The sequence below is a fragment of the Filicampus tigris genome, chromosome 14, assembly GCF_054856515.1.
Source record: "Filicampus tigris isolate MCC_2025a chromosome 14, RoL_Ftig_1.0, whole genome shotgun sequence".
Classification (NCBI taxonomy): domain Eukaryota; kingdom Metazoa; phylum Chordata; class Actinopteri; order Syngnathiformes; family Syngnathidae; genus Filicampus; species Filicampus tigris.
In genome coordinates, this window is record NC_141230.1 from 23,783,928 (window position 1) to 23,797,491 (window position 13,564).

The window sequence follows — 13,564 nt, forward strand, 5'->3', positions numbered from 1 at the left end:
GAGGAGAAAGAGGCCGTCGATCAAACGCCAAACGTGTCGGACCGTTAGAGGGCGACACGTCGTCCGACGCGACGGCTTTCGCCGCAAAAGAAGATTGGGCCAGTGCGATTGGCTTCTTTGCTCTGATGCGCGTGCGGAGGAATCATCGGTGAGCTTGCTTGACCTTGCTTGACCTTGACTTTGACCTCGGCGCCCTCCGCCTCACCCACGCGTGCACGCAAGCGCAAGGGCGCGTGTTTCCCACTGCTCGTGTTGAGCTTCGGCTTGGGGCGGCAGCCGGCCGTCGCGCGGGACGAACTGCGGGGAGGCGGAGCGCGGCGGCGGGTCAGGCCGGCGGGGGGGGGGGGCGGCGTCGGCCGAGCGCTCACGCAAGGCGCCGCTCCGGCTTGACGCTGACGCCGGGCGACAGCGACAGCGGCGCGCCGCTTCCGGCCGTCAGCCGGCTCGGCGCTCGCGGCGACGGGGCCGCGCGCGCGCCGTCGCTTTTCATTTGGCCCGGCCTGCGTGCATACGGCGCGCTCGCCACTCCTTCACATCGGCTTGCTCTCAACTTGCGTCTCAGAAAGGACGGCGAGTGCTTTCCTTTCAATGTGCAAACATTGCCCGATGTCAAGATTTTGCCCCCCAGGAAGACACCCGCTTTTCTTTGGAAAATGATGACCCAAAGCGAACGGTCATCAGCAGCTCCTGTTTAGGCTTCCAAACTTGAACAGCTCCCAAGTCAAGGCAAGGCGCTCGTATCTCAAGGCGGGCCACACCGCGCAAGCTAATGGGCTCGTTATTTGCATCCATTTGCTTGTGAGTGAGCTTTCTCTCGCTTTCTCTGTCTCGGGATGTATTCCTTGGCGCTGTCGTTGTGGAAATTGTGCATTTGTGAACTGGTGATGTGAGCGTCAATTGGTGACCTCGTTGCCCGCCTCCGTCCTCGCACGAGCGTGTGGCTCGCTGGGCTCCTTCCGCGACGAAACGCGGAATGTGACAAATGTGAAGGTGGCAAAGATGATGAAGATGATGAAGCTCACAGGACAAATGACGGCCAAGGAGAAGGAGACTTCTTAGGAGCCGGACGCCGGCAGGCTAGCAAGCTAGGCACAACCCAGCTGCGCGCTAATGAGCTACATGCTCAGGCGCATACGTAGGAGCCTTTGGCGATGGGACACGCCCCTTTTGAGCGGCACGCCTACGGCGACGGCGAGCTAGGAGGACCGACGTTGTCGGCGCATTCCACCGCGCGTTGACTTGTTTGCGGCGTTGTTAGTGTGTGTGGCCGATCAAGCCTTCCGTCACAGGCTTTAGCTGAAATAGATCAATGCTAACAAGGTACATGCTAATCCACCAGCATATCACAACGGGCTAAATGCTCAAAAGACACTCACCACAATAAATGCTAATGAGCTAAATACTCATGAGCTACATGCTAATGAGCTCAGTGCTAATGAGCCAATGAGCTGATTCTATCAATCGAAATGCTCGCAAGCTACGACCAAGTGACATGCTAATGAGCTCAGTGCTCATAGACTGACTGCATGCTCCCAATCAAGAGAAGCAATCCAACATTTGATTGACGGCGGCGGCGGGACGACAAGTTGCACTCGAAGACGCGGCGCGCCTTGTGGAACTCGACGTGGCTTCGGGAATCGAACCGGAGGGATGTCGAGCCGGCGCGGCGCGGCGCTTTGGACTAGCGCTTAGCGCGTCGGCCTCACGCTTCCGAGTTTCGGGATCCAAAAGGTGGCTCGGCTCTGCCGCTGACGGATTTGGGCGCTGACGCAGCGCGCCATGCTTCCCAGCGCAATTGGGAGAAGCCAAACGGAGGCCTCGTGACGTCAACTGCGCCGGCCTGTGTTTTGCAAGCCCTGAAAAGAGGGCGCGGAAGAGGCTGCGGGCGACATTCGAGACAAAATGGGGGAGCTATAGAAACGGGGTGCCCCCGAGTGGCACGTCGCGCTCGGCTCGTCTCGGCTTTGACCTCAGCTTTGCTCTTTGTGTTTGGACGCTTCAGTATTGTTGGGACGACGGCGCGTGTTCTGCCTCGGCGGACTTTTGAATGGCCGCAACCTGAACGCAAACATTTTGTTGGGCTCTCGTCGCGGCTGCCGCATTGCGCGAATGGGAAAAGTTGTCGCATTTGAAGAAGGAAGAAGAAGAGAAAATGGTGGCGCTCTTGCTCGCTGCGGCCTAGCTTTGTCACGTTAGCCGCGTTAGCCGGCGCTGCCCTTGCAAATGAGTGGCCGCGGGGCACCGGCTCACCCTAATTGCCGTCCAATCATGCGGATGGCTGCACACGCACACACGCGCGCTAATGTTTCCCGGACCGCTGTGTGTGCGTGCGTGCGTGTGAAAGGAGAATAGAAGTGCGTACGCATGTTGTGCCGCTTTGCGATTTGAGCGTGTGGCGGCAAGACGAGTGTGACGGCAAAACGACTGACTTGACACTGTCGCGCGTCCGCTCACTTGGGTGGTGAGCCTCGAGGGGGTGTCTCTTTTGAATGCGGGGGGTCGGGGGGGGGGGGGGGGTCGGGTTTCCTTTTCATCTGCGTTTTTTGCTGCTTCCCGCTGGCGACTGAACTTCATCACCTGGTCAATATTCAGAAGATGAACCCTCACAACACGTCTTGGTCTTCTTGTTGTTGTGCAAAGCGTCTTGATGTCTGGCGTTTATGGCCGGCGTGATGACATCATATGGGAGCGCCGTGGCCGCCGGTATGTGACCAAACGTGTGCGCACGCGGATGTTTGTGTGCTTGGGACTGTGTGCACTTCTCCGCGGGTGTGTTTTTGGATGCACACGAGCGTGCATGAGGAGGTGAATGACCACTGCTGTTTGTCACTCATGAGGTTTTGCATGTTTATGTCATGCGTATGGAAGTGTGTGTGTGCGCATGTGTGTTTGTGTGTGTGTTTGTATGTGAGTGTGTCCACATGTCTGCGTTTGCTTGTGCATGTTTTTGTTTGTCTGTTTTGAGTGCTAGTGTGCGCTTGCGACTGTTCATCTTTTGGGCGTGTTTTTGTGGCTGTGACTATTTTGGGGTGTCCAAGTCATTTTTGTCCCGGGTCACATAATGCTTGCAATATCTCATATTGTTGCTGTCCTGTGAAAAAGGACAAAGTCTGTCTTTTGCCATGTTTTTATTTTGTCCCAAGACCCCATGAAGGTGAAGTTCAAAAAACAAAAAACAACAACATGTTTTTCGCAGGACAGCCACGTTATGTTGTGTTCACAGTGAAGTCAATTTCAAAGACACACCTTTGACACCTGTGCTGGAAGTGTACGCATGTGTGATTCTGTGTGGAACCGCGTGCGCGCGTGTCCGCACCGTTTTGCGCGCGGGAGTTGTCTGATGTGTGCCTTTCCACAGCAGCAGCCGCCAGTGGCGTGGCGCCTCCCCCTGCATGGGCGTCGCCCTTGTTGCCGCAGCAACTGCTTTCAGCCAACTTCCTGTCCACTGAGGCCACCTCATTAGGTACGCTTTGGATTGGCGGCTGTCGTTCAGCAATCGGATGATTGATGTCTTCCCATTCGCAGCGGCGCGCAGGAGGGTCAGATTATTAGGCACGGCTGCGGTGCCGGCGTGCGCCAGGCCCGCTCATGAATATTCGTGTCGCCTAACGAGTCGCCTCTCATCTTTATCTTGTCGTCGTCAAGGTAAACGCGCCGCGCGTCGCACGCCTCGCCGACGCGCGGCGCTAATTAATCCGTCAAATCAAGCTAATTGGACGGGAAGGCTGGCCGCCAACCGAGTTTGGTGCCGAGGAAGCGGCCCGGCGCCGTCCTGTCAAAAGAGGAAGCGGCGGTTCATGCGTGAAGAAAAAAAGAATGCACCCAATTGACTTTGAGGAGCGTCGCAATTGTGCTCGGCACGTCGGCCACGCCTTTCCAATCGCCTGCTCGGTGTCCGGTCGGAAGGAGAAGCGCAAGGCGTCTTCTTTCTTATTGACATGGGTCCAAGCTCAAAGATTGCATGCAGCGGATTTTCTGCGGGGGTCAAACGCTATGGCTCGCTCTTTGCAGAGGATAAGGATTGTCCGTCTGCGCGTGTTGCTGCACTGTTTGTCTTTGGGTCTTTGTTACTCAAAGGGTCGGCGTTACCCTAACGTAGATCGTCGCTCGTTCTGTTCGCCCACGTTGTGCATGGAGGGTTAGCATGACTGCTTGATTGTTAAGTTAGGCCGCCGCCGGACATGACGCCAGCGCCCCGAGCGAGCGAGCGGGGGCCGCCGGGGATGACGTGACGGTGGCGAAGGAGCGGCGGGCCGGCTTGAGGGGGCCCGTTGGCCGCTCGTGGCGGCGGTAATTGAGCTGTCAGGGTTATCAGGCGCAACATGTTGACGAATTGCGGCCCCTTGGCCCGCGGCGCCGCCGCTCGCTCGTCATCATTAGCGCCTGGACGCGGACCGAGCCTTTCTCCTACCGCCTCGTTTATCTTCCGCCCGTGGCGCCGCCACGCTTTTTCGTGGGCTTTTATCTTTGCTTAGGCTGGCTGGTTCTTTTTGTCCTTCCCTCGTCTTTTTGCTTTGCTCTTTTTCTGCTCATCTGGGCTCACAGATGATTCCACCTGCCGCTGTCCTCTACTACGCGGGCGGGCGGGCGGGCGGGCGCGCGGTCGGGCGGATTGGCGGGCGGGCGGGCGCGCGGTCGGGCAGATTGGCGGGCGGGCGCGCGGCCCTTTTGTCGGCTTTTTGCCGAGGCGCTCGGACTTTCATCGCTCAAATGGAAACGTTGTTTTTCCGGCGCTTGTTATTTTGTCCCCGCCGCGTCCGTTCCCTTCCGATAGCGCCATTGCAGCCTTCCTAAATGCCTTTTGCAGCTCTTTGAAATGAAATGACATTTTCTCGGCCTAAGCGGTCCTTCCGTCTGTCCGCCGATGACGGACGGCCATTTTGGAGGTGATAAACGAAAGACGGGAGCCTTCAAAAATAGCCGAACTAAGCATCCCTGTAATGGTCTATTTTCGAGGTGAGGCTTCAGGTGCAGTTTGCGTTGGCCGCGGCCGAGGCTTCCGGGTCCCAAAAGGAGACGCATTTCGTCATAGTTTACTCCAAAAGCTGATTTCAAATATAGTACATGCAAAAGTGATGAGGATTCACTTCCTGGTTTGGCCTGCAACATGGGTCAGCAAATCAGCGAAAATGTTTGTTGTCGGAATTCAAAAGCGACTCGTGCCATTTTGACAAACGTCCGTCCGCCGTCATGGAGGACAACGGAAATGGGAGGACATTTCTTGGGCGACCGTCCGCATGACCACCTTGCTGCTTTGTTTGTTTCGCTTCCCGCGGCCTCGCCGAAGGGTGGGATGAATGATCGCCGGCCTCTTTCTCCTTTGTCAGCCTCCGCGCTCATGCCGAGGTCGGAGCCCCCTGCGACGAGGCCGGGCGACCCGGCGAGCGTGGGCCCGCCGGCCCCGCGCCCGCGCCCGCCGGCCGTCCAGGAGATCATCCGCCGCAACGGATGCACGCTCTTCCCGCAGAACCCCGGTAAGGACGGCCATAGGAGTAGCAGCAGCGGTTCTGGCTCAGGACGGCAGCGCCGATGCTAAGACTGCTAAGACGCTGATATGTCCTAGACCTGCCCCCTCCGTCCACCCGGCCGCGCCCACCCGGCTGCAAGACGGTGTTTGTGGGCGGGCTTCCGGAGAATGCCGGCGATGACGTCATCCGGGAAGTCTTCAGCCCATGCGGTGACATCACCGCATTGCGCAAGAGCAAGAAGAACTTCTGCCACATTCGATTCAGCGACGAGTTCATGGTGGACGAGGCGCTCTGCCTGTCAGGTGAGGTCACGGGCGCGTGAGTGCTGCAAGCCGCCAGGAGAGTGAGCTAGCAAGCAAACTTAGCTTCAAAGTTGCAAAGTTGTAGGAGAAATCGTACTTCCAGCACACAGCGAGTCTTTCGCTGACGTTGTCTTTTTGATGTGATGTTGCGCCCCCCCCCCCCCCACCTCGGCTCCCATCTGTTGCAACCAAGAGGGGACCGCGCATGTCAAACTCTTTACGAGAGTCAACGGCTAAAGAGTTGCCTCGCTAGCCAGATGACTTTGCTCGGCATCGTGGACTTACATCGGAAAATAGATATCCACGTGTTTAGAAACGGCTTGCTTTCATTGTCCATGTTTTTATGATTTGACTTTGTCCACGTTGATGGAAGAGTCCTTTTCAGTGTGTGGAGCGGGCCGGTCGCAATGCAGCGTCGGCATCGTCGGCGAAGCACCGTCCGTCGTAGCGGCCGCTCGTTCGCTCGGCTGTCGGCAAAACAGCTGGTTAGCGGCCAGCCTTCCCGCCGACAGTCTTTTGGAGGAGAGATGTCGGGACATTGTTATCGCCAGCCGAAAGGGGATGGCGTACGCGTCCTCCTCTGTTTCGAGACAACGTTTCTAGTTGGGAAAGATGGCTCCCTTGAGGCCTCTTTGAAGGCGGCGGTCGTCTTCATCCATGGCCTTGTCCTGAAAAGCGCCTTTGGTTCCTTCTTTCGGGATGCGAACCAACCGCCGACGCCGGGCCGGAAGAAACCACTCGACGATATTGCGCCACGCGCTTGTCAAAGGCTGCTTCCACTACGCATTGCTTTTGGGACGCTAACATTTTTGTCTTTCAGGCTACCGTCTTCGTCTCGGCTCGAGCACGGACAAGAAAGACTCGGGCAAGATCCACGTGGACTTTGCGCAGGCTCGCGACGACTTGTACGAGTGGGAGTGCAAACAGAGACTACTAGAACGAGAAAAATGCCATCAGCACCGGGAGTGGCGGGACTGCCGCGAGCACGGGGACGGGGAGCCTCACCCCCCCACGCCGGCCTCCCCGCCCCTCATGCCGCACTTCTCGGAGCGCGAGGCGGCCGTGTTGGCCGAGTGCCTGAAAGGTGAGGTGGCGGCGGCTCTGCCGGAGCGCAATCGCTGATAGTGAGGAATTCAGGTCTAGAGGACTGGAGGACTACCACCTAGCAAGACAAGTGAAGCCCCACAGGACTGCAGGACTAGACCACCTGAGGTTTGGGGACCTAGAGGACTGGACGACTCGAGGGATAGACGACAAGATGACCTCTAGAACGGGACGAGGAGCAGGCCGCAGCTCTAGAGGCGCAAGGAGGACAGCGACGGGGACACGAAGTCGGCATCACCGGCCGAAGGCGTCTGACGGCATTCGCTCCCGTGCGGCCGGAGTCGCCCGCGGTCCCCAAGACTCGTAGCTTTCTCCGATCGGCTTTTCTCACCGGCCGAGTTTCGCGTCGGTACGACAGGGTGCCGGGGCGGACGTCTCACGGCCATCCCGATCGGGAAAATTGAATCCACGAGCTCGGGAGTCTTTCGGTCCATCCAGAAGCATTCGGGTCACATTGCACTCGAGCGCTTGGGCCTACTCTCCAACTTGATTGGAATGTTGGTCACTATGGTGGTACCTGGTGAGCTACACATTTTTTGAGCTGGTACTTGGCATCAAAAGTTTGCGAACCACCAATCTTGAGGACTCGAGGACACAATGACTAGAAGACTAGGTGACGAGAACTAACAGAGATGGAACACCTATAGAACTAGTCAACCAGTGGCTTAGCTGACTTGAGCTTGATACAAATGGATCTCGAGAAGCAGAGGATTGGCGGTTGACCAATCCTCTTGGTACTGGGCTGTGCAGATTTAAAGAAAACAAAACAAACTCAATATGCACGTCATCACCCGGGCACGGCCCCCCCCCCCCCCCCCCCCCCCCCCCCGCGCACACCTCTTGCCAGCGGTCCCCGAAATGTTGGGCACACCTCAACCCAGTCCTAACCTGATTTAAAGCGGAAGTCAAGCCAAGCATCTTTTTTTCAACAATATGTTCCCAGCAGGCCCACTAGTTGAAGCACAGCATTCTGATTCATTTTGACGAATTTTGTGGAATATAAGTTAAGTAGCAAAATGCATTTGTTTTCAGCCATCTCCGGGGGCGGCCATTTTGTCTTCTGTCGACTGAAAATGACATCACAAGCGCTCACAACGACCAATCACGGCTGAGCTGTTCTCTGAATCTGAGCCGTGATTGGTCGTTGCGAGTAGTTGTGATGTCATTTTCAGTCGGCAGAAGACAAAATGGCCGCCCTCAGAGATGGCTAAAAAGGAGTGGATTAACACTTATTCCACAAACGCAATATTGATCAGAATGCCCCGTTTCAACTAGTGGGCTTGATTGCATAAAACATATTCTTGAGAAAAAGATGTTTGCGTTGCGTTGACTTCGGCTTTAAGGTTGGGGAAGGGCCGCCGGAGGAGGCGCACTAGTGCCGCCATGATGAGAAATGCACGGAAGCAGCGCACAGCTGAGCGACGCTCGCTTGTTGCCAGCCTGCAAAGCTTCCTCTTCAATCAATTGTGCCAGTTGTGTTTTGTGTCATTGTGCGCTGTGGCGTAACGCGTCGCTAATCTGCGGCGGCGGCGGCGCTGCTTGTCAAGCTTTTGATGGGGCGGCGCAGGTGTTGAAGGCTCCTAAAGGCTCCCTAATGCCGCGCGTGGCACGCCTCGCTGCTCCGATTGTCATTCAAACGAGAAGGTGGCGGGGGGAGGAGTCCAGCCGCCTGCCGGCGCCTAAATGAGCACCGCTGACGCCGCACGCACGCACGCACGCACGCACGCACGCACGCACGCACGCACGGGAACCATTTGGGATTTGGGGGCCCATTGGATGCTCAAGCTCCCGCGAAGGAAGCGTCACGTCCCATCAGAGGCCAGAGCACTTGACGAACGCGGCTTGACGACGGGCTTGCCTGTGTGAGGAGAAAAAGCCAACCAAAAAGCACCACTCTGCGTGTGTGTGTTTCCCAATAGACACGCATCGGTTCAGCTGGGCCGCGTCGGTGCTTTTGTGGTGGCTGGACGGCGGCGAAGTGAACCGCGCCAGCGCCAAGCACATCTACGCCTTGCTGCAGAGCGCCAACGCGCACGCCAGACGACTGCGCAGGGACGCCGCCCAGCAGCGGCGAGCGCTAAGCAAAGCCACCGCCGCCTTCCGCTGCGCGCTCGCCGCAATACGGGCACAGTGTAAGAACGCACGCACGCACGCACGCACCTTGACTGCACACGCACGCACCGGACGGTCTGTTTGGTGACGTTGAAACGTCCGTCCGCCGCACGCGGAGCAATCAAAGAAAGTCTTGAGAAGGGAAAGCAGCCCAAACGTGCAACCAATCAAATTCCACATGGAAGTTGACACGTGTACAGTAAGTACACGCGTAAGTACAAACGAGAACGCGCGCGCGAGTACACGCGCAAAATGCACATGTAAGTATATGCATAAATAGAGATGCAAGTCCACCCCGTGCAAGTACAAATACTTCAAGTATCCGTGTAAGTCCACACACTCAAGTCGACGCGCGAGTCCACAGTGGATGGTTGACGTGCGGCTCCCTCCCTGTGTCCGGCGTCGGCGGCCCAAGTGGAGCAGGTCTCGTCCGTCTTGGTGGCGTCGGGCAGACAAAAGTCTCGGGACCACTTCTCCAAAGCTCAGCGCAAGAACATTGACGCGTGGACCAGGCAGTGCCAGGTTGGTACCCGGCGAGCTTGCCCGCCCTTTGGAGGGCGCCCGACCCCGCCCCCTCAACTGGCAGGCGCGCGCGCGCGCGCTGACGAGGGCGAAGCTGATGGGAGTCGTGATGGTGATGGTGATGGCGATGGCGATGGTGATGATGAGGATGATGATGATGATGAGGATGATGATGATGGCGATGGCGATGAAAGCGAACGATGACGGCCGTGACGTTGACGTGCTCGCAGGTGGACAGCGACGAGGTGTCGGGCCTCAGACGCCAGGACGAGGATGAAGACGAGGGTGACGAAGGTCCTTTTAGGAAGAGGACGAAGACGTGCGGCGACCAAGACGGTGAGCCGCGCGCTCTCCCGCGCGCGCGCGCTCGCTCGCTCGCTTGCTGACGTGTGTGCGTGGCATCAGGCGCCGACGCGCGGCGGCCGGAGACTTTTGAGGGGGAGGCGGAGTTTCTGACGAAGGAGGCGGTGCCGCAGAGGGAGGAGCCTTCGGCGCGGCTGCTGCAACTGCAACAGGTGCCGTGGCGCATTTCTGCCCCATCATGTCATGGGATTGACTTCCTGTCTGTGGAAAAGCTTGACGTTGAGCGTTTGAAGCTAATTGTTGCTCGGGCACGACCTGTGCTACTCCACGTTGTCCGTTAGGGATGTGCTTGCCCCAAGTCAGGCCAAGTCAGGCGACTGCTTGATTTCAAGCCGCTGTCCGATATCGCGACAGTGCTCGGCCTAACCGAGTACGCCCCCTTGAAAAGATTGCAGTCAAGATTTCAATCAACATAAGAAGCCTTTCCAAAATTTGCACCAAATAGTTTTTGCGCAATATGCGTTTCACATCAAAGTCATGTATAAATGACAAAATCCTAAATATCATGCATGCCAAAATGAATATAGCGACTACGTCTGGGATTTTGGACGACCTCCATGACATTTCTGGACAGCAACATGTCTGCCTGGGCCCGGAGCGGACAAGTTGGCACTATTTCTTTTTCGGCAGCATGGTCCCGAATCCATTTGTTAAGAAAATGACTTTTGTGTGTACAAATCTTGTTTGCATCCAATGGCCCACGTGTGGAACTATTTTGTAGTCGAGTAGCCCAGAGAAAATGTCGACTCCGAAAGGAAACCAAAGGTGTTCTTACCATTTTTTTTTTCTGTATCCTAACAAAGGCCGTCTTCTATAGGCCTCCGCTATTTGGATTTGAGTGTATTTTTTTCCTGAGGGTCTTTTGGGGCTTTCACATTGACGCTGCCATGCTTCCACCTGCTGGTTGTGCGCGGTATTGCAGACGCCTCTGCGCGCTCGCGTGCCTGTGTGTGTGTGTGTGTGTGTGTGTGTGTGTGTTTGTGTGTTTGTCTGTTGCGTGGCAGGCGTGCCAAGTGTTTATTGTGGCAGGTGTGTCAAGTGTTTATTGTGGCAGGTGTTGAGCCTGCGGGACGAGCTGGCGGCCAAGGAGGCGGAGTTACAGCAGGCCCGCGCCCAAGCTCACTTCCTGGAGGCGGAGCTGCTGCTGCTGCAGCGCAGGGTGAGGCTAGGCCACCCGGCAGGCCACCCGGCAGGCCACCCGGCGGCGGCGGCGGCGGCCCACTTTGGCAAACTTGTCCCGGCGGCCTCCTCAACTTGTCTGCCGCTTGTCGTTGTCAGCTGGTGATGAGCAACGCGGAGCCAAGCGGCTCGGAGCTGCGGGAAAAGGTCGGCGCCGCGCTTTGACCGCTCGCCCCGCCTCGGCCATCAAGTGACCAGCGCGCCTGTGCCTGCGCCTGCCTGCCTTTCAGGTCAACGGCTTCCGCTCATCGTCGTTGTCGTCGCACGCCAGCCGAGAGGCGGGAGGAGCAGGAGCAGGAGCAGGAGCAGGAGGAGCAGCAGCAGCAGCAGCAGCAGCAGCAGCAGCAGGCATCCTGGTGTCGGAGAAGGAAGCGCTGCTCCTGGGTAACGTATGCAAATGAGATGCTAATGTGCAGGCAAACGCCATCCTCTCCTCGTCATGACCTCCGTGACGTGGTCGCCTGTTGATATTTTCCTTTTGATGACACAAGCATCACAACGACGGCGTTGTTTTTGTTTTTTGTTTTCCCCCTCTGACGTCGGCCAGGCATCATGTCGGCTTTCCTGCACGTTCATCCGTTTGGGGCCAACCTGGAATACTTGTGCTCCTACGTGCACACTCTAGACTCCCAGGTGCACGCACACACACCCCCACACACTCACACACAAAGGGTCCAGCAAAAACACTCACGAGAGCTGACTTCAGACATCATTGGTGTGTGCGTGCGTGCGTGCGTGCGTGCGTGTCTCAGGTGTCGTCGGGGCAGCTGGAGCGCCTCATGGTCCGTCTGCCCCTCATGTTCCGTCAGGAGCTGAGCGGCGTCGGCGCCACGCTGGAGAAGCGCTGGAAGTTCTGCGGCTTCGACGGCCCCCGGTCCGGCTGACCCGGCGCGGGCATCGGGCGCGCGGGCCTGGACGTCGGCCACATCGGGCGCGCGGGCCTGGACGTCGGCCACATCGGGCGCGCGGGCCTGGACGTCGGCCACATCGGGCGCGCGGGCCTGGACGTCGGCCACATCGGGCGCGCGGGCCTGGACGTCGGCCACATCGGGCGCGCGGGCCTGGACGTCGGACACATCGGGCGCGCGGGCCTGGACGTCGGCCACATCGGGCGCGCGGGCCTGGACGTCGGCCATCGGGCCTGGACGTCGGCCATCGGGCGAGACCGCGCGGCTAGCCGGCTAACGGCTAGCGCGGAGCTCGCTGCGGCCTCTTCTACTTGCTTTGCGTGACTGACTTTGTTGCGGTGTGTCGAGGATGTCCATTAAAGCCGTGTCCGTTTTGTGTGGCCTTTGCTTTAGTTTAGATTTCTCGCTCGTGCGCTTTGCAACGTCTTCACTAACAACACGAGCAGTCTCCCTGCAGCGCTCCCGTCCCATTCCCGTCCAAAGTATTCTCGTTCATGACTCGAGTACAAGTACGCATGAGTTCAAAAGACTTTTGTAGAAGTTGAAGTAGCAAGTCAAGCTTTGTACTGAAGTCAAAAGTCTAAAAGTGGCTTCAAAATGACTTCAAAAGTGACAATCATGCAAGGGCAATAATAATCATGGCAAAAGTGGCAACGTGATTGCGTTGTCGTCGTCGCTGGCTGGCGCTCGACGGCGCCTGCGCGATTTGCCGCCTCTTTCAGATTCCTCTCGATGTGAGGAATTCCAAATGGAAAGGACGGTCCAGGAGATTGCCGCCATTTTCCCCGTGACCTTTTGCCACTCTCCGTGCTGTTGCGCTCACTTCCCGCTCAGCCTTTTCTTCTCAAGGTGCCCTTGCCGCCAGGCCTGCTTGGAATCGTTTCTCCGGAGCAGGTCTGGCCGACCGGCGCTGCGGAGTGACAAGCACGCTGGCAACTTTGTCCTTTTCACGCCGTGTGGGCCTGTCGTCTTGTATCAATACTGTGAGTGTCCATGTCAGCATTCGGGAGTCGCAAGTTGAAGAGAGAGGCCTGAAATGAAAGGGCATCAGTTGGCACATTGCAAATTGGAGCAGTACGCTTGTGCACTACTATGAGGCGCCCCAACTCTCGAGGGCAGGGCCAGGGATGCGATGACTGACTGACAGACTTGACGTGACTTGATCGTGCGTGCGTGCGTGCGTGCGTGCGTGCGGTACGTGTCGGAAGCCGAAGCTTGGCGTAGGGCCAAATCTCGCCTCCGCCGAGCAGCACGCATAAGAAGGTCGCCAAGTGGTGGAGCCACGATTTTGGCCGGCTCTAGTTTGGCGTTCAAATGGGCGGTCGCGCCGCGAGCCCCCTCGATTGGAGCGGGCGGCTAAAGCAAAACCGCCGCCGCAGTTACCGCAAGGTCACACGATGCGCGCGCACACAGCAACGAAGAAGCAGAATTGCCACGGAAAAGTGCTGCTTGACTTGCTTCCGATGCTTGAGCAAGAAGATGAGAGCGTGGCGAGACCTTTTGCGGCTCAAGTAAGTCCCGCCCCCAAGCAGGTGAGTCGGAGAAGACGCGAAGACGTTTCGTGGCAACGGCCCAATCCAATCCGACCCACTTTGTTTCTCAAGCA

At 57.6% G+C, this 13,564-nt stretch overlaps 1 protein-coding gene across 23 annotated transcripts in view; it reads left to right on the forward strand.

Annotated features, from left to right (window-relative positions):
* LOC147136945 (ecto-NOX disulfide-thiol exchanger 1-like) overlaps positions 1-12,332 on the forward strand; it is an 18,437-nt gene extending 6,105 nt beyond the window's left edge. For 5 of the 23 annotated variants that reach the window (XM_086051020.1, XM_086051022.1, XM_086051026.1 and 2 more), the window contains 14 exons: positions 2,641-2,703; positions 3,362-3,463; positions 5,328-5,474; positions 5,564-5,770; positions 6,591-6,854; positions 8,794-9,006; positions 9,402-9,508; positions 9,739-9,844; positions 9,914-10,023; positions 10,926-11,030; positions 11,150-11,197; positions 11,281-11,434; positions 11,598-11,683; positions 11,803-12,332. In XM_086051020.1, the coding sequence (XP_085907146.1) occupies positions 2,661-2,703; positions 3,362-3,463; positions 5,328-5,474; positions 5,564-5,770; positions 6,591-6,854; positions 8,794-9,006; positions 9,402-9,508; positions 9,739-9,844; positions 9,914-10,023; positions 10,926-11,030; positions 11,150-11,197; positions 11,281-11,434; positions 11,598-11,683; positions 11,803-11,934 (1,824 nt within the window). In that variant the 5' untranslated portion in view covers positions 2,641-2,660 and the 3' untranslated portion in view covers positions 11,935-12,332. Of the gene's footprint in view, positions 1-21; positions 149-235; positions 799-2,640; positions 2,704-3,358; positions 3,464-5,327; positions 5,475-5,563; positions 5,771-6,590; positions 6,855-8,793; positions 9,007-9,401; positions 9,509-9,738; positions 9,845-9,913; positions 10,024-10,925; positions 11,031-11,149; positions 11,198-11,280; positions 11,440-11,597; positions 11,684-11,802 lie in introns of those variants that run through there. The other 18 variants (XM_086051014.1, XM_086051015.1, XM_086051019.1 and 15 more) reach the window with 11 other exon arrangements.
* Positions 12,333-13,564: the final 1,232 nt, after the last annotated feature.